General features: G+C 44.8%; 1 protein-coding gene across 3 annotated transcripts in view; it reads right to left on the bottom strand.

The window, feature by feature from the left end:
• The window catches only part of LOC147884641 (uncharacterized), a 186,348-nt gene that overhangs the window by 69,279 nt on the left and 91,456 nt on the right, over positions 1-25,613 (bottom strand). For all 3 annotated transcript variants that reach the window (XM_087397364.1, XM_087397363.1, XM_087397362.1), the window contains 5 exons: positions 14,414-14,601; positions 14,171-14,290; positions 1,209-1,263; positions 963-1,099; positions 756-849 (listed from right to left, as the gene is read on the bottom strand). In XM_087397364.1, coding sequence (XP_087253490.1) covers positions 756-849; positions 963-1,099; positions 1,209-1,263; positions 14,171-14,290; positions 14,414-14,601 — 594 coding nt within the window. The remainder of the gene's footprint in view (positions 1-755; positions 850-962; positions 1,100-1,208; positions 1,264-14,170; positions 14,291-14,413; positions 14,602-25,613) is intronic.

The raw sequence follows: 25,613 nt of genomic DNA, 5'->3' as shown, positions 1-25,613 counted from the left end.
GACTCCTACATGCTTCCTCAAGTGGTCACTGAAGTGTGTATAGTATTTGTCCAAAAATACTAGCCAATGTATGTGCAAGAGCAATGTTTTTTAACTTTAAGTTGGTATCTAGTCCCTAACCCAATCACATACCCCTGGGTTCATGGAGTATTTGGCTCTATGGAGGTGTTCCCATAAAGTATTAGCAGGGAGATTCTGGACAGTGGGAATGGATTGATGCAAGGAACCGTGAGAAGAGCCTCCCACTCTTTTGATACATGGCTAGTAAGGCTAGGATGTTTCAACTCTGTCTTAGAGGTTGAAAGCCCACCAAAGCTCCTCGTTGGAACAATTTTAAGATTTCAATAGACCTACAAAAATGCTTTTGGAGAAGACTCTGGAAATCCCTCGGGGATTAAAAAATCACTCTTTTCTTTTGGCTTTCTATACATGGAGGGATTGCTGTAAACTTGTGGAGGTCTAGGTTCAGGTGAGACTCTACTTGCCCACATTCCCTCTTTGTTGAGGAGTCCTTTCACCTTTGTTTATGGGATTGTAGACATGCGAGGTTTATCTGGAAGGGGATTAGATGCGAGGTTATGTGTTGTGGCATTCAAAAAAATAGTCATATCATGAGCCAGCTCAGCACAATATTATTTTGGATAGAAAGAGATCACAATCTCGACATTAAGATTCAGCACAACATTTTGAGTGAAAATTAATTACATTTTCATGTATCATCTCTAGTTTTAATATGTTGGTAAACTGGTTCTCACCTTTCAAAGTAATCTCTGAAAGATTCAATCCATGCTGTACTTTCCAAAATCCCAAGTATATTGTTGAAGCAAGAAAAGTTGCAAAAAGGAATGTCTGCCAAAAGATAGTGTAAAAATTCTAGTATTCGTTGATACAAAAAGTTCACAATTCTATTCATAGGTCACATGCTGTTTATCCAACATAGTTCATCCAAAAGTGTAGTTTACCACGCTGATTTTGAAGATGTCAGATTTGAACAATGGAGAATAAAACCTAGCAACCAGGATAGAAATCGGAGTGCTGACTGTGTGTTCTTCACTAGAAGGATCATCTGTTTCACTTTGTTTTGATGCAGATTTTGCTTCTGAAAAGCACCAGTATCAATTCATAATTCAAAGAGGAGCCTAGATTGTTTTCAAACAGAATATGACAGGTACATGTGCAAGAAACAATAATAAATCTCTAATGCATACCTTTTGCTCTCCTCACTCCACAAATCAGCCAAAGGCTTGGGTCAACCATACCTGCCTGAGAATGATTATGAATTAGAGGAAATCTTCAAGACGAAACATAAAATCTAGAGATCCAAAGTTTCCCTCAAATAATTATGCATATTTTCTTTTTATGGAAACATTTTGAATGGCTAAAAAATCTTGGTAAAAAATAAAATAAGGCGCTTTTCCTGGAGCTAGTGCTTTAATTTGTGGGCTGCATATCTTCCAACTATCTACAGGCTAGCCCTTTTCATGGAAGTATTCAAGATATGGGACTTCATAATTTACTTGTCACAAGTGATGGAGCTCAGGTGCAACCAAGGGCAAAGGATCCCAATAACTGATCCACCAGCTGACCATATGGCCATGCTCACCAAATACCTGTTTCATAGAGTATACACTTTTCAATGGTTGCATTCCTAAATACAAAGGTAAGACATCCTTCCCCTGTCATGCTCGCTCTCTGGCTGCTCCCCTAGCTCTCCATCTCAACCTCTTCCTCTCCCACTTTCAGCCTCTCACCTCTCAGAACCTCCCTCTCCCCTCTCACCCTCCCTCTTCCTCTCTCAACCCTTCCCTCTCCATAGCTTTCCTTTAAGATTTCCAGCTCTACCCTCCCAGTTTCCTTCTCCCCTTCTTATCCATATGAAGGTCCTCATGATGTCCAGCGAAAGCAGATCTAAAACGGTTCTAAGTTTTTCCTTTCTAGCTCTTATTTTTTGTAGTTAGCTATCCACACCATATTCCAATGCCACCTCTTATGGTCCCTACAGTCCCTCAACATTGCTTCCACCATTGCAGGACAAAGCTTGTTTTGGTTCTGTATGCTACCCTTGTTTGTATCCCAAATATGAGACATGCTCATCACATAGATAAAGATTGTCTGATCTCATTAGTTGAAACACATAGGACCTTCGTGATGTGCCTCATCGCTGCTAATTAGCTTCATCCAGGTGATACTAGGGGATATATTGACATTATTTTTATTCAAGAATACAAACTAGATGTGATTTATTTCTCAAAGTCAAGTAAATTGATTGCAAGTCATACTTTTTTTTTCCCCACTCTAGGCACTAGGGGGACAACATGCATTCAGTTTCGGATTTCTGGCTTCCCCTTGTGGTTGGACATGGTATCATTATACCCTCTAGAGCACAATAGATCATTTTGGTTATTGGTGGACAAAAGGGTTCAGCTCCTTAACCTATATGCCCCCAACAATAGTGGGGGTCATGTCCTTTTCTGGAAGCAACTTCTCTCTTGGGCTTCCATTGCAAACTCATGGATTATTAGAGGGGACTTCAACTGCCTTTAGACAAAAAGGGGGGAAAAGAAGGTCTTTGAAAGAGAGCAGCTTGGCATAACTTCCAATTCTAGTTTAGTGACAAAGATATTTGGATAGAAGATGCCTTTCAGAGCCAACCGCATTCGCTCTTGCTCTCGTGGTCAAATAACAGGCTACATATTCACATCCATGCATGGATTGAGATGTTCTATATTGATGATTGGGCATTACCAAGGAGGTGGCTCGATATGCATTGTATCAGGGGTTTGATCCTTAGAGCCGATTGTTCTCTGGATCTTTGAGCCTCATGCAACGCATCAATTTGCCAATATCAAGATCCTAGATGCCTTGTATGCAGAGAAAGGCCTCACATAGAATGTTTTGCAGATTTGGGTATCTCATTTGCAGGCTGGAGTGTCATCTTTGTATGTGGTAGCAGCCCTATCTGGTGTTAGTGATTTCTATCATAATATTACTAGCACCAAGAGACATAATTTTCTCAGATGGGTGATGGGCCTCCATTAGTAGTTAGCAGCCCTACAATGGGAAGTACAAAAAAGACCTACAAATGCTTGAATTCATGAGTGCCATTTCGGGCTCATCAGATTTTGCTAGATCAAAGAGAAAAGTATGCCTTTTATGCATTTGGATTCAAATGGGGGAAGGTTCAATAACAGTTTTTTTCTACTGTTGATCCGATACAAGATAGAGAAAGTGTTTCTCAGCTTATCGACTTCGATGAGGTTTTGCAAATAGATCTTGATGCTGCTTTGTGTGTGGCTACGTATTTTTATGACTCCCTTCAGTCAACAAATCCTAACATACCTGCCAAAGATGATGCCAAACACAGAGTTTGGCAGTGTATTTTAGCATTGGTGAAACCACACATGAGAGTCTCACTTGATTCAGCTTTTACCAATCTGGAATTCATGACTACACACCTCACCCTTGACAAGGGTAGATACACGGGTCCAGATGGGTTGACACCTTTCTTCTTTATTGCTTTTTGGGACATGATTGCGGACCATTTACCTCAGCCCTACGGGTGTTTAGGACTCTGGTACTATGCTGATTCACTTGCAGAGTATCTCATTCATCTTATCCCAAAGGGATGTAGCAGAAATTTAATCTCTTGGATGTCAAGAAAGCTTATGAAAAAGTAAATTCGGCATTTTGGGAGGGTACCCATCTACTCTTTGGATTCTCAACAAAATGGATTACAGGAGTTTCTTCTTTGTACAGATCATCCCATAGCCAAGTGCGTATTAGAGAAGAAAGAAGAGAGAGGTTTGAATTTCTAGAACAATTCACTAGGGATGCCCTATTGCCCCCTTGTTGTGTCTATTTGTGGCTGAAGCAATGAACCTATTTCTAAGATCTCAGATAGACATTATTCGGATGAGATTTTCCCAAAAACCGGATGATGAGCTCTTGGAAAGTGAGGTGGCTGATGACACTACTATTTTTTTGGATGCCATTCCATAGAATCTCATGTCTTTCAAGGCAGCCGTGGATTTATTTTGCTATGCAACAGGTGCACATATTAATTAGAATAAATCCAATGGCCTTTGGATTAGTGATTACTAGGACACTCGGCTAGGGGGGCTGATTTTTTTTTGTATGAGAAGAGGTCCGATCCCTTCCGAAGGTGTTACCAGCGTACCAGCGGCCTAAGGCCACTGGTGTGAGGTGTAAGAGTGTGTGATACAGGAAATATTGGGTGTGGATGTGAAGCTAAGAAAGGCTTCTCGTAAGCGCTGGTGTGGTAGATCGCTCGGTGATGGTGCAAGCGTCTATGCTATAAGTGGTGGCACAAGTTCAGTGTGATACAAGTACTGGGTAGACGACGGTTTCAATGATGTGCAAGTGCAAAACCAAGAAGAGGTGCAAGAATCCTTGGGAGGGGGTGAATGAGGAGGAGAAGACAAAAGCGAAACAAGGTCACAAGAGCCAACCTTCAACGTGAATGAGATGAAACTCGAGCCACATGACACACATTATACCAAGTGAAGGGAGACGAAGGGAAAGCAACACATCAAGAAGAAGTGTTATCCTCCTGTGTGAGGACACCAAAAACCTTATTGGGGTTGTTCAAAGCCATATCTGCCAGATAAAACAAAAATGCAGCAAAACCTGACAACCGAAATCCCTTCCTAGCTGTCATTTTGGGCAGATTTTTTTGAAGACTTTGGTTGTGCATCTTTGATCCTGCTGTCACAACCTATCAAAGGCACCAAGATTCAAATGCCCAAAATCTACCAAAACTGTCTACAAAAAAATGGCAAATGTCTGCAATGTGACTAAATATGAGTCCAAAGTTGCCTGCAAAACTCCCAAATTGTCTGTTCACTGCCAAATTGCATCCAAAATGCAAAAGCGCCAAATTCTTGCAGGAAATTGCAACCGAAAGAGGTAAAATTTACTAAAAGCCCCAAATTGTGCAATTTGCTTGCAAAAGCCCCAAATTTGCAGATTTATCTACAAGGCCTACAAAGCAAGAAAATCTGCCCCAAATTTCTCTTCAAATAGCTTTGCCAAACAATGGCTATCCTTGCAAAATGCACTTGCAAGAAGGCCCTGCAAGATGACCCTGCAGAGAAAAGAACCTGCACAAAAAATCCTTCTTCACCACAACTCTTGTAGTTGAAGCAGTCCCGTGCAAGTTGTACAGACTGTTTCGCAAATACAATGTATGGTACAATCACTTACAGTGACTGTACGGAAGGCAGTTAGACAACGTGCGGCATATATATACGGACGCGCATTTGTGCTTGATGTGCAAGCACGAATGCTGGAGCAAGTATGTAAGTATGGTGTACGGCGCTACAAGTACAAGGTGCAATTACGAAAATCCGTACGTAGTACGGATCACCTGCACGATTGACTGTACGAACATTGTACGGATGTGCGGCGCAACAGTGATATTGCACAATTGTTGTACGGACGGATGGCGATGGAAATGCAAGGCGGTACGGGGTAGTACAACGACGGTATGTGCAAGGTACAGAATTGCATACAGTCATACGGGACTGTACAGACGAATGACGAGGCTGAGACAAGCAGACAAGAACGAGGAGAGGAGCTGGTCCAGGAGCTGCCTACTCTGGTGCCTCCCACACAGGAATAGAAAAAGTGGGATTCACGTGATGCACAGGCTCTTTCAGTTATTTCCCTTTATGTCAAAAGGTTTATCATTCGACACATTCGGTCATGCAAGACCTCGAAGGCAGCTTGGAATATTTCGGAGAGCATGTTTGCAGCCAGAAATGATGCTCGGGTCTCTTTCCTAAAGAGAGAGCTATCTCACACACATATGGATGAGGGTGATTCCATGAATGCTCACCTCACCAAGATTCAAAATTTGAGGGAATAATTGCTGAATATAGATGAGATCATTCTTTATTCAGAGATGATTACCATCACTCTGAATTCTCTTCCTGAGTCGTCTCTCGGTTTTCATACCTTGCTGAATTTGTCATTGAGGGGGGGGTGCCAATCCTCTCTCCTCTTGTTGCAAGAGGAGCAAACCAGGAAGAACATGGCCACACGGGCTGGCGAGCATGCCATGCTTTCAAAATTCAAGCCTAAAGGGAAAGGGCAGCAAAAGCAACATGCTAATCAGCCTACACATCAGCATAAATCTGATTCTGGACAGCCCTCTCATAAGGCTAAAGGTGATGTAGAGAAGACAAAGAGGAAGGGTATACTACTGCAAGAAGCTGGGTTACTATATTGGTGAATGCAAGAAGAGAATAGCAAAGGAAAAGAAAAAGAATTCGGGAATTCGGGTATGGCTGTCTCAGATGCATCAGCCCCTAGTGCACATGAAGGAGTGGATGCTACAGCACACTTTGTAGAAGAATATTATGCCTTTTTGTCTTGCATTTCAGATTTTCAAGTGGCTGGTTCAAATCCTACAGGCACTATTGAGGATGATTCTTATGCTTTCCTGACTTGCAGCTATGACCCTTCGAAGGATGCATGCACTTTTAGTGTCATTGAGACATTGAACACATGGTATTTTGATAGTGGTGCATCCTAGCATATCACTTCCAGAAAGAGTCTTTTTGCATCTCTGCATGTACCGTTGGAAAGAGGGTGTCTTGTGCAAACAATTCTTCTTATTCAGTGTGTGGAGTGGGTGAAATTATGCTTACCTGTACGGATGGCACAAATTTCAGAATTTCTGATGTTCTTTATGTGCCTGGTATCAAGATGAATTCACTTGCAGTGTCCTCGCTCAATCGAAGAGGATTTCAGGTCACCTCTGAAGATGCCAAACAGCGGCGGAACAGCTAAGGATACAGGAAGACAACCAATAGGAAGGAGGGAAGGGGGTTTCCAGTGAGGAGGAGCACATGAGGGGAAGGTGAAGAGGGGGAAAGGGGGAGAAAGGGGGCATTGGGGTAGGTGCACTCCAGCATAGGCGTAGAGGGGGTGAGTGAGAGAGAGAGGCTAGAGTCAAAAGCTCGCCTAGTGTGTATATTCTCCGGGTATATCAGTCATTTGGTGTAACTCTCGTGAGTGCATGATTCATTCCTTCTAATAAACTATGCTTCTTTCCATCTCTGCTCGCTCCTCTAAAATCTCTTCCCGTTGTGTTCTCATCCCCTCCTCTCCCTTCACCTACTATAACAGACCCTGTGTCATGTGGTTGGAGTTCTGTTCCATTCATGTTGAGGGTTGGCTCTTGTGATTTTGTTTCACTTTAATCTTCCTCTTGCTCACATCACTCCTGCACTTGTACCACTCACACATCATTGACACCATCGACCAGCACTCACCTCATGCACCATCCGTGACACCCATGGCACGTCCTACCCACTTCTCGCACCAATGACCCTAGGCCTCCAATAATACTTCCGGAAGTGGTAGGAAGTGGGTTTTGAGGTGGATGTGGAGGTGCAACCAGAGGTACCAACTTTTGCAAACCTATCATGTGCTACAGATGTGGCGAGTACGGCCACTACCAAGATGATTGTACACAACCATTCGAGGGACCCTCTTGTGCACAGTGCAACACCAACGACCACTACACCAAAGATTGTCCCAATGGATGAGGGGAATCATCATCCCAAGTCAACATGGTTGACATCGTAGTGGCAGGGGAGAATGACAACCCCCATTTGATCGGTGCAGTGTTGGGAGCTGTGACAAGGTCACAAACGAAAGGTGGCAGTAGTAAGGATGACTCAACATCAATATCAAAGGCCTCACCACCGACTAGTACCAACTCAATCACTAGAGGAGCATCCCCACCTCCTTCCTCCAAGGTGGATAGTGGGCACATGAATGCATTACCCTTGTCCTCTCCTGTTAGTGGATCAAAAAGAATCCAAAGGGCTTCACAGCCATCGAGGCCTGTCACTAGCTCTAAAAGTACTCCAACTCCAAGTGAGAAATCTATGCCTTCAAGGAATGGATTTTAGGCCCAACATCACCCTACAACAACTTTGTCTATTGTCTCCACAGATCAAGCACTAGACTATTGCATTCTTGAATCGCATGCCAGGAGGTTGCCACAAGGGATCTATTCAGGGTGGGCCCACACCAGAGACAGTTTTGGTTCAAGACATGTTGACACAAGACAACTGATCAGCCTATGCTATCCTCACGTGTGAACAAAGTCCCAAGATCACGGTGATAATCAACGGGATGGAGCTGAAAGATGTCTTCTTGGATGGTGGGGCAGCTGTGAACATCATGCGCCAAGAGTACGCTTTAACAACTGGGTTTAAAATTGACAATTAACATTCATTTTCAAGTGTGCATGGCGGATCAACGCAAGGTGAAGCCCATGGGGGCAGTCAAAGGTGTTCACATGAAGTTCGGGGGATTTACATTCCTGCCCAATTTTATCGTACTTGATATGACGGAAGCTGAGCACACATATCCTCTACTTCTCGGTAGACCTGTAGAATCCCGTAGGATAGAATAGATGCATCTTGAAAGAGGTGTGAGAGCACAATGAAACAAAATGGTGGTTCTCTATTATGATTGTGAGAGAGAGGACTCTCTCTTATAGAAAGGGAGAGAAGGTAATACCTTCCCTACATAAGTGGCAATCAGCCCCTACATCAGTGGGAATCAGTCCCTACATCAGTGGGACTGGCCTAAATCAAAGGAACCTCCCATGTGGGAGTCTTTGGCTTACATCATCACTTAGGTCACACACTAGACACATCATAGCACTTGATGTGCCTTTACAACACACACAAACACACATGTGACTCCCCTAGATGCACACATGCACCATAGAGCAAGCCCTTGATCATACTTATCCCAACATACCCCCCCTCAAGGGGTTGCCTCTTGCAATGTCAAGGATACATGTAGTCTCATAGTTTCTCATGCCATCCCATGGTGGTCAAGGATAAATCCATGGCTAAGATCTCATGCTAGCAAGGGTTCCCAAGGGTGTGAGGTTCACAGAAATGGGATAGTCAAAACACATGTCACATGGTCTACATCATATGGTGACCAGAGGTGATTTACAAAAGACATAACATATGATATTCTTTTTGGAGTACTACTCCAGGCAGAGAACCTTAAAATTTAACCAAGTGACGATAAACAAAAATTCAAAAGACAAAGTGCTTAAAAAGCATAGTCTTTATTTTCTTCATTTGCTGATGGAGTTCTTCCTTCAGCCAGATTTGCTTTGTTGTTGAAGTAGTCCTTCTTCATAAGAAATGCTTGATTCTCTTTGTTGTTCTTTATGGAATAACACATTCCCTTTTCCAATTGTAGCCAAAAGAGCAAGATATGTTTGAAGCACTTCCCTTGTGCACCAAATACTGTGAGAAGATGATCCCGAGCTTCATGTGAAGTTACAAAGCCATCAATGTGGTGAATGTATGAGCCACTTAATCCCAAAGCAATGATAGCAAGAGCCTTCTTGTCTTTGATCAACCAATTAGCTTTTTCTTTTGTAGACTTCTTTCTATTCACCACATTCCATATCTTCTTAAGCATAAACTCAGCTTTTGTTTGCCAAGTATGGAAACTAGTTCCATCCAACTTCTCTATTTGCTTGGGCTTAGTCATCTTTACAATTCAAGTACTCATCAAGAGAGAATCACATAGTCATCATTCTAAATGCAAAGTATAAGGACACTTATGAGCTCCATGACTGAGTTCTACTACTCAAGTACAATCAAAGCGATGAAAGTCTGCAGTAAATAATGAAAGCCCCAAACTTATGGTGATTTCTCAACACCTTTTGACCAAAATATGCAGAATTCCGTCAACAGAGATCAGAGTAGATTGGAGGGTGCAATTCTCATAGCTCATAGCTCTATTCAAGGGGATTTTTTTGCAGAAAGAACACTAGTATACCAGACCAGGGCTACCAGCAAGAAGAGGCACAATGTTGCGCCAGGTCGCCATGTAGATGCTTGAGAAAATCGACTGGTTTTTTGGCATTTTCTCCTCCAAATCTTGACCAAACGAGCTCAGATTTCAACAGCAGCTTGCCTGTAGTGTCGTGCAGCTCGAGCTCAGAGGGATTTGCAGATAGGTAAGCACAGAGGTGGCATTGCGCGATTTATCGACAGATAGTCTTCGTGTTGGCGTTGCGTGTACAGAAGAAATTTCCCTAATTGCTTGCAGCTGGAAGGTTGCCCGTACACTAGGAGTCTACAGCTCAAAGGGTTTGAACAATGGTCGCTTGTAGGTAGAGAACAGAGCTCTCACAGATTTGGGGAAGGAGGAGGAAAACGGAGAAGATGAAGAAGCTTTGAGAAAACTAGTAGTTTATGCTAGAGAAAGCATCTAATGCTAGGCTAGGCTAGATCTAGAACCTAAAGCTCTGATACCAAGTGTAGAATCCCGTAGGATAGAATAGATGCATCTTGAAAGAGGTGTGAGAGCACAATGAAACTAAATGGTGGTTCTCTATTATGATTGTGAGAGAGAGGACTCTTTCTTATAGAAAGGGGGAGAAGGTAATACCTTCCCTACATAAGTGGCAATCAGCCCCTACATCAGTGGGAATCAGTCCCTACATCAGTGGGACTGGCCTAAATCAAAGGAACCTCCCATGTGGGGATCTTTGGCTTACATCATCACTTAGGTCACACACTAGACACATCATAGCACTTGATATGCCTTTACAACACACACAAACACACATGTGACTCCCCTAGATGCATACATGCACCATAGAGCAAGCCCTTGATCATACTTATCCCAACAAGACCATGGTTGCAATCAACAAGGGCCATTCACGATTGGTCAAGTGATGAGGTTCGGTTGTCTTTGGGATCCACATCCCTAGAAATAGACATGGTTATTGGTAGGGCTCGTCCAACTTGTGTTACTTGGGGAGCAAGATTTAGAAGAAGAAGCAGTGGTTGAGGAGCGATGGGCACTTGGAGATTGGCCCATACGGAAAGGAGAGTTGGCCTATGTGGAGGATTCACCCTTCCAAAATGAAACCCATGCAACAACAGCACGATATGATGGTGAGAGCTTGCCCTACTTGTTGGAACATGCTGGACCAAATGAGGAAAAAGCTGTCATATGGGGGCCTTGGGATCCTTAGCCATCAACATGGTGGAGTTATGCCCAGAAGAGGATCCTGAAGCCCATCTTGGTACTTTACAGACGGTGCAAGATGTGAGTCAAGAAGCGCTTGCACCTGGTTTGGCTGATCTAATGTATGAACAGATGCCTTTTGGTCTTTATAATAATCTCCACATGTATCAGTGAATGATGACCACAAGTACCAGACAAGGTGGTGGAGAGGTCAGCAAGGTGACTCAAAGACAAGACCATGATGCAGTAATGGAGACACACGACATGGATGCCTCATACCAGGAAAAAGACCATGGGGTGACAATAGAGGAAGAGGAATCTCATGAGACTAATAGTGCTATATAGGAAGATGATGAATTGGCTGAGCACAGTGATGGTACTGAAGGAGATACTGATGATATTGCAAGAGACACTCATGGAACTGCAGAAGAAGAGAATGACCACATACTGACTGATGTTACCCGAAGGGGGGTGGTGGCGGAGATGACTCTTGGAAGGATAGTTGACTCCATTGTTGCACATACTAACTGACCTAGGAGGGACCAGGAGACTGGACAACTTGGAGGAACCGTTCACATTCGCACTGGAGTCTAGAACTTCAGACCTAACAGGCAAGCCCAAAGCAAGAAGATGTCACAGACCTTGCCCTACTCGACTTATACCTGTCAGAAGCTGACCTTCCAACGACACAAGAGGTTCTTGAAACTACATACGAGGTGGATGGACTACTGTACAGAAAAATGCTCAAGCAAGCACAAAGAGGCAAAAAGAGAATGGCCCCAAGTGCTGCCTTCACATCTCAACCATTTCAAGAAGACACCCAGCCGTCCTTTTCAAGGTCTTGGATGGAAGAAGTAGCGTGGGATTTTCCTTTGGATAATACTCCTGCACACCAAGCAGTGGGAGAAGAGGAACCGAACAACTCCACATCAACAAGCATACCTCAGGTTGACCATGCTCGGGACTCAACATTGGGACAAAGGACCAACCGCGACATCTTAAGGTATCATGTTGGGTTTGGGAGCATGATTATCTCCTTGCTGCATTATCTGACTTTTTTCAAGAGTATGTCGATGTCTTTGCCTGGTCATATAAGGATTTAAAGGTAGTACCTGTTGAGTTCATGGAACATCGCATCGATCTATATTCAGAAGCAAACCCGGTGATCAGGGGACCATATCGCATGAATCCTAACTATGGCAAGGCTGTCCATGCTGATATTCAAAAGATGGAGCAAGAGGGGTTGATCTACCCTGTTGACTACTCTGAATGGGTCAGTGGCATTGCAGTGGTGCCCAAAAGAGAGACTGCCAAACTCCGTGTTTGTGTTGACTATAGGAGTTTGAATATAACCACACGCCGGGATAGGTGCCTGGAAAAGGTGCTGAAAATCCTAGCAATCCCCTTTCAAATGATCCTCGCCTGTCTACAGTCCCATATGCAATCCTGAACACATTTCACCACAAAGTGGCAACGAGGACACATGGAGTCCGTCCCAAACCTGGATCTCCACAAATTAACTACAATCCCACCATGAATAGAAAGCCAAAAGAAAAGAGTGATCTTTCTATTCCCGTGGGATTTCCAGAGACTTCTCCAGAAAACTTTATGCAAATCATCAGAAATCTGAAATTTTTTCCAATGAGGAGCTCTAGAAGGTCTCCAACCTTTGCTCAATTTTCCCCGCCATCCCACTCTACCTTTCTCCAGGTGTCACGAAAGAAGGAGAGGCTCTTCTCAAGACAAAACCAAGGTTTGGGTTCATTCTTTTTCTTTCGAAACCTTTGCAGCAAAGGCTTGGCAGATAGCTATTGCCAACACCCAAAGAATTCTAAGAGAAGCCAGAAAGTACAAAGCAATCATTCGTGCTAGAAGAATGGACAGACTCAAAACAGATCTTGAAGATCTAGCTGACAAGATTTATCAAAGGAAGGCATTTGCCAAAAGCTATTATAGACATCTGGGAAGGTTGTGAGTATGCTAGTGAAATTCTTCAGGATATTTGCTTTCTCAAGATTGATTTTGACAAGGCTTATGACAAATTAAGTTGGGATTTTCTACTCCAATCTTTGAAGGACATGGGTCTTGGTTACTAGTTCACTACCTTTGTCAAGCTTCTCCTAGCCAATGCCTCAACCAAGATTTATGTTTGAAGGGGAACGACTCAACTTTCGTACTGAAGAGATATATTACACAAGTCTATCCTCTTGCTCCTCTGCTCTATGCTATTGCTGCTAATGCCTTTGGATGGCTACATCAAGAACATGTAGATGAGGGAACTCTCAGAGGGATTGAACTTCCAGATGGTTTACAACTAGTAAACGAACAGTTTGCAGATTTGTGGACAAAATCTAGCCTTGGATGCTCTGATTCATGCACACACCGGGAGCCTCTTTGGAGGTGATGTTCTTTGGACTCTCTATCAACATTTGGAGATAGGTCTTTGGTGCAAATCCAAGATGCCTGCAGTGCTGCGCATATTAGATTCCACAGGAGAGCTACCCCCTATCACTAGCTGCAGCATGCAACCCTGATGTTCCAGGAGTGATGCTGTCCAATGTCCCTAATCATTTTCCTCTAGGGAGAACTTTGGGTATCATGTATAAATATTAGATCTGATGCATAGACAATGTAATAAGGGGTCCCATCTATAGTCTCAAAACAACAGAAAGGTAGAGTGGGATGGCGGGGAAAATTGAGCAGCGAGAATGCTGCCAGCAGAGAGATGAGTTAGCAAGGGAGAGACGCAAGAAGCAGACAGTGAAGGAGTGAGTGTGAGATCGAGGCAAGGCAGGATAGGAGTGAGCATGGGAAGAGGCAAGGCAGCAAGGGAGGGTTGAGGGAGACAGAGGTAGTAGTATCACGATAGGAGTAGTCTTCCTTTTTCCCTTTTTCATAAAACAGGATCTTCAAATATAGTATTGCTTTCCCTGTATGCTGTGCTGATAAATGAGGAAGGGATAAGATTTCCACTTCTGCATACAATTGCACTTTTTCTATTATGTTTTGCCATTAGGTGGAACCATAACTTAGATACCTCTGTCATACCACGGAAATGGATCATGCCATTTACGAACTGAAAAACAAATATGTATAGAGGGGGAAAAAGGAGAGTTACCTTTACTCTTCGTGCATCCAACGACATTATTGGGATGAATATGAGCAGCATTCCACATGTATGTATGATTTCTGTAATTCCCATTTGCCAGCAGAACCAGCGTACTATTGGCATTGGATTCTATGCATTTCAGGGCAGAAATTTAATTTATTGGTTAGGATGCATAAATAAATAAACATGGCCCCCAAAAAAAGAGAAGAGAATGAAGACAATACAAAAACTAAGATTTGAACTTGAACTAACCACGGACGCGATAAAAAAGGAGGCAAGGATTGAAAAGGTCGTGAGAACAACTGAAGGGCCAGCAAAGGTAACAGTAAGCTTCATTTCATGCTTTGGAATGACTGAGTCAATTGAATCCATATCTTGGACCTTGCTGTTGTCCAAGTGATTTCTCAATACATTTACAAGCACAAACACATCATCAATTCCTGTTACACATGAATACCAATATCATCTCAGGTTTTCTCCTCCAAATTTTGGAAGTATAATCATTTCCCAAATGCTCTTATCTAGTTAAATTGCACACTCGATCATGTTTTCTATAAATAGATGGTTCAAGAAGATCTGAAAGCAGAAAAACGTAGGAGATGAGACTTTAAAGCGACCAAGGAAGAGCTTTGGTATGATCAGAGAAGCCAACAAACTCCTACTCACATAAACATGAGCATTAAGGATAACATATCCCTGTGGTCAGGAATCCGAAATCCCAACTAGCCTAAGATACATTAAGAACCGCACACGAGGATGCTAGTCAATACAAGGAAACTTAGTACGCTCAGAATGCAAGAGAATAAAAATGTAAACGACCATTAAATCTAGCTAAAAGACTTGTGCATCCAGCTGTCAATACACGATGAGAAGATGCCACTTCAACAGGTAGTTGATCTTCTTCTCAATAGTCTTCGAGACTCGTGAGACAATTTTCTCCCCACATTCTCTTACAAAGAGCATCCTCCCATATTACTAAACCTCGTGGTTACATCATCACTTAGGAAATCCAAAGGCAGAGTAAGTAGATTGAAAATCAAGATGATACAGCCTTTATAGCTAAAAACAAAATATAATTTCAAAAACCTTGATTCAATCTTAAAACAAAGTAGAAACTTTACACCCCGTGCATGTTTGCAGAATGGGACCTCTAGGACTGGCTAGGCAGTCTTGGTTGGGCACCCATAAGGAGGCAGTTGTGTAATTAAATGTGTGTTGGGGTGGTCATGATTTCATAGGGGTAGAGTGGGTAGGAGGTTTAAAAATACTACGGTGCAATGTAAATAAAAAAGGAGAAAGATCTCATGATAAGGGAGGACGAGGAAAAATCGAGAAGGAAGATACTGGAGGTAAAAAAAGACCATGTTGGAATATGAAGCCAAAGTGAGTCAAAGATAAGTGTACTAGGTGTCTAGGGGGTGTTTTATAGTCTAGTGAGTCCTATGGATGACACGTGTCGTATTGGGAGTTATCCCATATGCATAGGTATTCATATGTGTGTGTGTGCTCTTATATAAGAGCTGTACTTGTCTAGTGTCAAATTAATCACGTATCAAGCTACAAGCTCTTTGGTCTACATGTGAGTACTTTCATTCTTGTTCATTGCTCTAGTCATTTCATCCATTTCATTATGTCTCCTTTTGAGTATCACTTCCTCTCTCCCTAGCCTATCCTCTCTCTCTCCCTCTCTCCACCATGTTCCTTCAATTGGTATTAGAGCCTCCCTTCCTACCTTCCCCTTATTCTTGCTCTATCTAGAGGATGAGAGAAGTCCGCAAATGGAAGCTCCCCTCTCCTCTAAGGTAGAGCCTCCCCTCCCTTAGCCTCGCCATGGTTCCTCGCCATCAAGTACTCCGATGTCCTAGTGATTGCTCCTAGTCCTCGTTTGTGAGTTCAGTTCACTCCCACATCAGTTCGTGGTTCTCCCTCAGCATTGGCGGACATTCCTCGTCAGTTGGTCACCAAAAACTTCTTTTGGAGCAGTCCAGCGGCTGTTTTTTGCCCCTTTGAGGTCCAATTTTGACGTTTTTTGACATTTTGGCACTGCCCAAACATAAACGACCCTGTCCCGCACATTTCGAGAAAATCAAAATTGAATTTTTTGTCCATACAGCTGTACGGACCTCTGTAGGCGGCTGTGCGACAGTGCTAGGAGTCCGTACAACTTGTCAGAAGGTGATTCTAAGCAGTTTTAGGCTACTTTTTGGCATTTTTTGCTCAGATTTGGACTCCCGTGACCTCCACCAGTGATTTGAGCTTCCCGAGCTTATCCACAAGTCATTTCTACTGTATCGACACTCTGGTACATGGACTTGAGGCTTCCGAAAGCGGGGAATAATCTTTTCAAACCTCATCGTCTCCGACATTGCGATATTGCGGTGTTTGACTGTCCCGAACAGTCAAGTATAATTTCTCTAATCTCGATACACTTCAGTGACTGCTTCGATTGGTGCGCCATCTCTGCTACTCATTGCCTCTCCAAATGCGCATGAGCCACTGAGCTGAGCTGCCCTCACTTTGCTCCCGATTCGCAGCAAGTGCCCCTGATTTGTTGGTGCTCACGAATCTAATTTGAGCTGCCCACGATTTGCATCTTCAACTGGGCAGCTCCCTTCAGCACTTTTGCTCATTTTTTTGAGACTCTTATGCGCATTCGGTGACTCTCCAATCGGCACATTGAGAGTCATGACGTGATCTCCCTTGGTAGCTGCTCGTATGGCCTTCATTGACACATCATTCGAGGGCATTCTCGCCTGGTTCTTGACTGACATACCTCTTTGCATCAGGATGTGCACACTCTTGTGCAGTAGCTACTTTGGGCTCATGGGTTCTCTGCCCTTGCTATGCATAAAATGAATGAAATCTTTTATATTTTTTATATGTTTGAGTTAAAGGTTCTCTGCCTTGAGTAGTCCCTCTAAAATCAATGTTTGAAGAGTCAATAAAGGTCCTCTACCTTGGATTGCCCTCCTAAAATTATGTATTTCTTTTATGGTGTGTGACTCCATGTTTGTAGTTAGTCCCTGGAGTCAAGAGGGGGATGTACTGTGGGAGCCATGTATTGGCATTGATAGGTCTATTTGTTTATCAGGCCTGGCTTCAGAGTACCAGGATGTTGGTGCAATGGTCTCCTAAACCTCTAAGTTGGTCATGCATCCATGCATGATGACCCTCTGAGCTATGCTAGATGAGCTTTCTATGTTATGCTCACTTGCCTATGAGATTGTATGAATAAAAACCGCACAGCAAGCTCAAGTGCGGGATCCCTCAAGGAGAGTCAGAGAAGAAAGAAGAACTCCCAGACTCTGAGAAAAGCAACCCTCCTAGCAGTAGCAGTCCTAGAGGTTCCCTGTATGTTTGCCCACATGGCCATCAAAGTGTGTATAGTATCTATCCAAATACTGGCCATAGTCTGAGAAGGGTGAACCTAGGAGTCCTCCAAAGCCTCTGTGCATATGGCTCTCCAAATATGCCATGCTATAATACTAGCCAGAATCTCCCAAGATGTGTCTACAGAAGCGTAGGGAGATTTGAATGGAGTAAACGAAACATCCTGGAGGAAGCATGACTCCACAAGGTGTCGTCGAACAAAGAAAGTTGTGTCCGTGTCATATTCCTCGAAGAAAGCCTGTGGACCAGTGAGTGACAAACAAGCAAGTGATCCCCAGGACATGAAGGGTCAGCCCCGAACCTGGGTCTCCACAACTTCACTGCAATCCCTCCATGAATACTAAGCCAGATGAATAACGTGATTTTACTATTCTAGAGGGATTTCCAAAGTCTCCTCCAAAAGTTTTTCTGCATCTCTACAAAAATCTGAAAAGTATCCCAATGAGGAGCTCTAGAGGGTCTCCAACCTCTACAACTGAGCTGGAATCTCCTGGCATTTCTGACCGTGTAACGAAAGAAGGGGATGCTCTTCTCTCGGTGCCCTTCATCTATCTCCCATTCCCTTGGATCCCACTGCAAGGATCTAATAGGGGAACCTCCATACAACCAAAGCCTCCAAGATCCAAGAGAATGGGGTTTGGATCAAGATACCACTGTGAGTCTCTACCCATCTCCATGTATTCTGCAATCCTGATAGGCTGAAAAGGAGCCTCCAAGAGAATGTCCTCTGAAGATCTGTGGAGTCTGCCTCCTCCATGAACCTGAAAGACAAGGGTATCCTCATGTGCATCCCCCAAGGCTATAACCTGCAGAGGGATACCTATCCTCATAAAAGCCCCCAACCAGGTGGACTCTGAGATAGGAAAATGGTCTGTATCCATCCACTCCAGTGGTATGGCTGCATCTATCTGCTGCATCCTGGCTGCACTTCCTCTGAGGTGACTAATTGAATGAACTCACTGATCCTCTGGAAGCATCCTGAAAGCTTTACCTCTGATCTGCGTCCAGAAAGATTCTCTGGCGTTAAAGGCATACTCTGCTCTCTGATCTAAAAGTGTCTGCTGATGAGCCCTTGCTATAGCAAGGCGCTCCTGAATCCAAGCATCTATAGGCCGTTTCTTCTCTTCTCTCTAGAGAGCTGTTAGCTACTGGTGAATCGCAATCTCTCGCCTGTGAATCTCCTCTCTTCTGATACCAACAATAGAATGATAAAAGCTGCTAATGTTAGTGAGGGCTGCAGCTACATATGACGGGGACAACTGCCCACCCTGCAGGTGAGAAACCCAAATCCGTAGCACTACCTTTGTGAGGCCCTCCTCTGCATAGAAGAATCCTGATACTGGCAGAGCGGCCTCTCGCCTGAGGCTCTTCGAACCAAAACAACGAGAAAATGATCTGAAGTGGACGCCCCAGCGCTGATGCATATTGTCCCACCTCTGTCCAGGTGCCCAATCATCCACATAAAATCTATCAATCCATGTGTGGATAGGCATCCGTACTCTCCTATTTGACCAAGAATACAGAAGAGACTATGGCTGAGTGTGAAAAGCATCATCAAACCAAACATCTCTGCCACTGAACTGAAAAAGGAAGGCATTCCATGCTGCTCTCTCAAGGGAGTGAATGCCACCTTCCCTACCCCCTCTTTTGTCTGAAGGCATCTCAACCATGTTGAAATCGCCCCAAATAATCCAAGAGTCTACAATATGGGACCAAGAGAGCAACTCCTTCCAAAGGAGGACACGATCTCCTCTCAAGTTGGGTCCATAAAGGTTAAGAAAGCCAACCTTGCACCCACCAATCAGCAAAATAACCCACTGTGCTCTGGAGGGGACTATGACTCCGTGTCCAATGACCAAGGGGAGCATCAAAGAAGAGATAGAAATGCAAATGCCTCCCCTCATGCCCAAGGCAGGTGACCAACAAGTATGGTCAGAAAGCAGCTTACCTGAATTGGCACAATCTCTACCATCCAACTTATGCTCTTGGAGCATAAGGATATCAATGGAGCCACCTAAAAAACCTGGATGGAGTTGGTTACAAATCAACTGCCTACGGCGGCGATGAAGTATACCACCGAGGCCCTGAACATTCCAACTAATGATCCTCATCGATGGGAGGAGGAGGCCGGCTGAAAGGCCCTACCCGACCCGGTGGTGGAGAAAATCCCCTCCCGTGAAAGAGTCCTCCTATCAAGTGGAGGAAAATCAACTGGTGAAAGAAACCCCACTCCAGCAAAGGGGGAAGCCCTCTCCAAGGTAGACGGTACAAACTCCTCCTCTGTCTCAAACTCTGCCAAATCTGCCAGTACTTCAAAGGAGTTCCTGTAAGAGGAAACTGGCATAGGAGTACGAAGAATCCCTGCACTAAAGGGAGTAGGCAAAATAACCCCCTTACCTCTATTAAGAGGTGAAGTGTGACTAACAGAGGGAGGGGGCTGCTCATGGAGACTGAGAGGCTGATCAGGAACATCAGTGATAGGCCTTGAAGAAATGGATTGCCCCTCTTGATGAGCAAGTGGAGGGAGTGGGGCAACCACATCTATGCCTGAAACAATTATAGGAATATCTCCTGCTTGTAACTGAGAAAGGTCCAAAGTGCCTTGTAGAGGTGGTGGAGTGTCAGCAACCCTCACCCAACGGTGGACGACAGGAGGAGGACATTCTGATCGTTCTGTGTGCACTGAAGAAAAGGGTCCAAGTCTAGGGGCTGGTCCTGAAGGTCCTGGGCGAGAAGGGGGAGCTCTGGTAGCGCGTGTAGAAGAAGTAGGACGAGAAGGCGAAATAAACCATTTGGGCCTTTTCTTCTTCCTTGGGCAATCTCTGGCGAAGTGCCCAAGGGTCCTGCCAAGAGAGGATGACCTTGACTCGTGGCACCCCATCCGATCTAATAGCCTCTGCTACTGAAGAGGGCATGTCAGGGAGGGGGGGGGGTCTCTCTGACCAACCCAAAAGTGGCTCCTATGGACGGTAAGAGTCGATGGTAAACCTGAGGAAGGCCAGTGTTTCGAAGTGAAGGGTGTCAAAAAGATCCTCCTAGAGCTCAATGCCAAAGGACTAGCCCTAAGTACTGAACCTGTTGACTCTGGAGAATCAAAGACCACTTGGAAGAACCCTTGTCCAAGCAGACGAACATCGGTGAGGTGCCCTGCGAGGTCTCCAGGTAAAGCTGAAAGCATCCAATCCCTAGCCTGTAGACTAGAAGGGTGGGAACCGTGGATGCCAGCAAAGAGTAAGGTAGCGTACTCATGCTCTGAATTTGTCTTGAGCTGCTGAAGCTCGTCTTTGGAAAAGGTAACCATTCTTGCGGCCGGTGGAAGCAGTCGAGGATTGGCTGAATGGGAACCCACTCGTCAATCAAGGTGGAATGGCTGAATCAAGGGAAGGAGGGGCGGGGGAGGGAAGGAGGGAGGTGCTGAGGCCGAGGGAGGGGCTGAGAAAGGGGCGGAGGAAGGGAGGGAGAGGCGGGTGGTTGGGGAGGGGGAGGGGAAGGGAGGCGGGGTAGGGGGAGCGGGGGGTAGGAGGAGCACGGGGTAAGGAGGGAGGGGCAGCGGGGGGGTAGGGAGAGGCGAGGAAAGGGCAGCGGGGTAGGGAGGGAGGGGCGGGTAGGGGGAGCGGGGTAGGGGGAGTAGGGGGTAAGGAGGGAGGGGCAGCGGGGGGGTAGGAAGAGGCGTGGAAAGGGCAGCGGGGGTAGGGAGGGAGAGGCAACAGGGGCTAGGCAGGGAGGGTAGGGGAGGGGAGAGGGAGAGGGAGGGAGGGGAGCGGGTAGCGGGGGAGGGAGCAGAAGCCCGGGAGGAGGGGCTAGCAGGGAGAGGAGGGGGAAGGGAGGGGAGAGGGGTGCAGGACGGAGGGGCAGCAGGGACCAGCTCGGACAGGGACCTCATATCAGAGCCTCTCTCACTAATACCCGATTCATGCCTTGATTTCTATTACCCAGCAAGTTCACTGGTGTCCTCGTGTGTTGCTCATGTCACCACAACCTGCTCGTGGACTTCAGAGCACCTTCGTGGGAGCATTTTCGAGGGAGCACTTCCCTGGGCTCTTTGAATTGCCGTATAGCTCATGCCTCCATCCACTCCAGCCCGTACAACAGCTAGGGCAGCCACCGTACATCCCCGTACAGCTACCGTACATTTCATACGAATTTCTATACCAACTATCCATCCGTACATTTCCGTACAAGCTGCTCGTCCGTACAGTTGTGCAGCCTACTGCTCTCTGACTTATGCACTTTGCTCTGGCTCGTGCATTCTATTCCACTCTATTTGTGTATTGCTCCAATCTGTGCACTTTTCTAGTATACAGGTTTCTTTGGCATACAAGTTTCTTTGGCATACAACTTTTCTTTGGCGTACATCTTTTCTTTGGCGTATAGGTTTCTTTGGCATACAGCTTTCCTTTGGCGTACGGCATTTCTTTGGTGTACTGTTTTCCTTAAGGGCATCAAACAGGAACTCACAGCCCCTCATAATGCATCTCAAAATGGTGCAAGTGAGCGTATGAATCGAACTATTCAGGAGAAGGTTCGATGTATGTTGTCTTATGCTGCATTACCCCATGGCTTTTGGGCAGAAGCCGTGCAAATATAGCAGTTCACATTATTAACAGGTCACCAAACAAGGCTTTGGAGTTGAAAGTGCCAGAGGAGGTGTGGTCTGGCAAGCCACCCTCATATAAGCACTTACGTGTATTTGGCTGCGAGTGCTTTGCTCATGTACGCAAAGAACTACGCACCAAACTGGATCCAAAGTCTATCAGATGCATCTTTATGGGTTATGGTGACGAAGGTGAAATGGGGTACAGGTTATGGGATCCCGTTAAACGGAAGATTATACGCAGCAATGATGTCATCTTTAAGGAGGATAGTGTACACAAGGAACCCGTGCAACCTGTGGAATACAGGAGGGTTATTTATGATGATGTTGGACAGCAAAGAATGCCCATTTATATGCAGCAGCAGGCTGCTGCAGATCACCTTGTTCAAGAGGGTATACAGGCTGAAAATCAGCCAGATAATTTTGCCAATGATGCACCACTGGATATGCCAGCAGATGGGGCTGTAGAACAGCCAGATATGGTGGTACAGCCACCTGTCATGCATGAAGAACAGGCTGGACAGCAGCCTAATCCGGAACATTTTGTTAGGAGGAGCTCCCGTGTACAACGGCCTCCTGCCAGGTTTGTTCCAGGAGCCAATAATGTGGCTGATTTTATCATGCTGACAGATTGTGGTGAGCCTTCCAGCTTCAAGGAAGCTATGGGAAGAACGGAGAAAAAGAAGTGGGAGAAAGCCATGCAGTCAGAAATGGACTCCCTACTTCAGAATGATACATGGGACTTGGTGCAGTTACCTGCAGGCAGAAAAGTTTTGCCATGCAAGTGGGTTTACAAAGTCAAAGTGGATTCAAATGCTTTCCCGAGGTATAAGGCCAAATTGGTTGCCAAGGGATTTAAGCAGGAGAAGGGCATTGACTTTGATGAGATCTTTTCCCCTGTAGTCAAGATGACTACTTTGAGAGCAGTGTTAGCTCTTGTTGCTCATGACGACATGGATTTATGTCAGATGGATGTGAAGACAGCTTTTCTTCACGGAGATCTCCATGATGAGATCTATATGAGTCAGCCAGAGGGATATGCTGTTAAAGGGAAAGAGCAGCTTGTGTGTAAACTCAAAAGGAGCTTGTATGGACTCAAGCAGGCACCAAGAGAATGGTACAAGAAGTTTGATGCCTTCATGCAGTCCCAAGGGTATCATAGGTGTGAGACCGATCATTGCTTGTACACCAAACGGGCAAAGGATGGCAGTTTGATGCTACTCATTCTATATGTGGATGACATGCTTATTGCCAGTAAATCTCAGCATGAGATTAGTGCTTTAAAGAAACAACTGCATAAGTCTTTTGACATGAAAGACTTTGTGATGCAAATCATATTCTTGGCATGCGGATTACTCGTGACAGGTCCAAGGGACTTTTGTTTCTGTCACAGAAAGAGTACATTGACAAAGTACTGCAGAGGTTTAAAATGGAGGGGGGGAAGTCTATTAGTACCCCGTTGCCTCCACATTTAAAACTCAGCAGTAAGGACAGCCCCAAATCAGATTATGATAAGGCTGAAATGGCCAAGGTTCCGTATGCATCTGCAGTTGGTTCTTTGATGTATGCCATGGTTGCCACTCGTCCGGATATTGCTTTTGCGGTGGGAGTCATCAGCAGGTATATGGCAAATCCAGGCAAGTGGCACTGGGAAGCAGTGAAAGGTGTCTTGAGGTATCTCAAGGGTACCAAAGACTTGTGCATATGCTATGGTAGGCAAGATGCATTGGTGCATGGTTTTACAGATTCAGACTATGCAGGCAATGCAGATAACTGGAAGTCTACTACCGGTTATATTTTCACATTTGCAGGAGGTGCTATATCATGGGTGTCTCGGTTGCAGAAATGCGTTGCACTGTCAACCACAGAAGCTGAATATGTTGCAGCCACTGAGGCCTGCAAGGAAGCAATATGGCTTACTCGGCTGGTGGGAGATTTGGGCATTACAGGAGATATGCCAGTTTTGCATTGTGATAGTCAGAGTGCTATCATGTTGGCAAAGAATCCGGTCTTTCATCAAAAGACCAAGCACATAGAAGTGAAATATCATTTCATCAGGGAGGTACTGGAAGACAAGCGACTTGAGCTTGTGAAAGTGCATACTGATGATAATCCTGCAGATTTGCTCACTAAGAGCTTGCCTACAGAGCGGTTTGCACATTGCCGCCACATCATGGGATTAGGATGAGACCATTCTTATTTTATGGTCTTGTATACAGTAACTGTATATTGCTGTAATTTTTTATTCTTTTCTCCCCTTTAGGCACATTGGCCTTTAGGTGGGAGGTTGTTGGGGTAAAGGCACATTGCCAACCCTTCATTAAAAGATAGGACACCTATGACTGTCAGTCATAGGGTAAACCTAATCCTAATAAAACACAACTGAGTTTGTGGTGTGGCTCATCACTTCACACCCGCACATCTTGGAGTTCTCTCTCTCTCACTCTCTCCCTCTTGCTCTCATTCCCCCCACAGGGCCCTTCACACATCACTGTGCAATATCTGTAACACTCTGGTTGCCTTGACGCAATTCTTGCCTTGTTTAGTAAATGGCAAGCAATGCAATTTGCCAAGTGCACACCCCTCACACACTTCATTTGCTGGTTGCTGCAATTTTGGCATTCCCTGAATCATATTATTGTTGTACAAGTAGGACAATGCCCTGTGGTGGACATGTCCAAACTTGGCATGCCATAAATCAGCATGGGAAGTGTTTGCTACAGCCAATAACTTCTGATCATAAGGCTAAGCATCAAGCTTGTATAAGCCTCTGTCATATGTGCCTGTTGCTACAACCTCATACCCTTTCTTTGGATCCTTGATCCTGCATTGGTTATCTTGAAATTCAGCCAACATATGTTGATCATGGGCAATGTTCGAAACTAAAATCAAATTTTGCCTCAAATCTGGAACATACGGAACATCTCGGATATACTTAACTTTCCCATTATCAGGCTGAATGGGAATGGTCTTGAGAAGCATCATTGGCACACGTACCCTGTCTCCCATAAACAGGTGTGATGCTCTCAAACCACTCCTGGCAAGGAGTCATGTGCTTAGTAGCACCACTGTTGATATACCATGTATCACTTGCAACAAGGGAAGCATCCCCTGATTGATTTTCAGGTGTACCCTATAGTACCTAAAGTACCATGGTTGCACAAATGCATCCAGATGGATATGCAACCTATGGGAGTATATGAAAACAATGTCATTGTGAATCACTTCACAACCCCCCTTGACATTGTGAGAATGTCTATGATCCCCAAGCCATGTCGATGTCGTGAGAAAAGATCTGCTGACAGGGCTTTGGTGAAGATATCCGCCACATCGTCCTCAGATGGACAATAGATGAGATCAGTGAAGCCATCAGAAATATAATCATGTACATAATGATAATGATTTTCAATGTGTTTCATGCAAGCATGAAATACATGATTGTTGGCTATGGCAATGCAACTCTGGTTG

Source organism: Dipteris shenzhenensis, chromosome 26 (assembly GCF_047967505.1).
Source record: "Dipteris shenzhenensis isolate YYH24624 ecotype China chromosome 26, Dip_SZ_1.0, whole genome shotgun sequence".
Classification (NCBI taxonomy): domain Eukaryota; kingdom Viridiplantae; phylum Streptophyta; class Polypodiopsida; order Gleicheniales; family Dipteridaceae; genus Dipteris; species Dipteris shenzhenensis.
The sequence above is the reverse complement of the archived record's forward strand: the minus strand, read 5'-3'. Positions and strand labels throughout refer to the sequence as shown.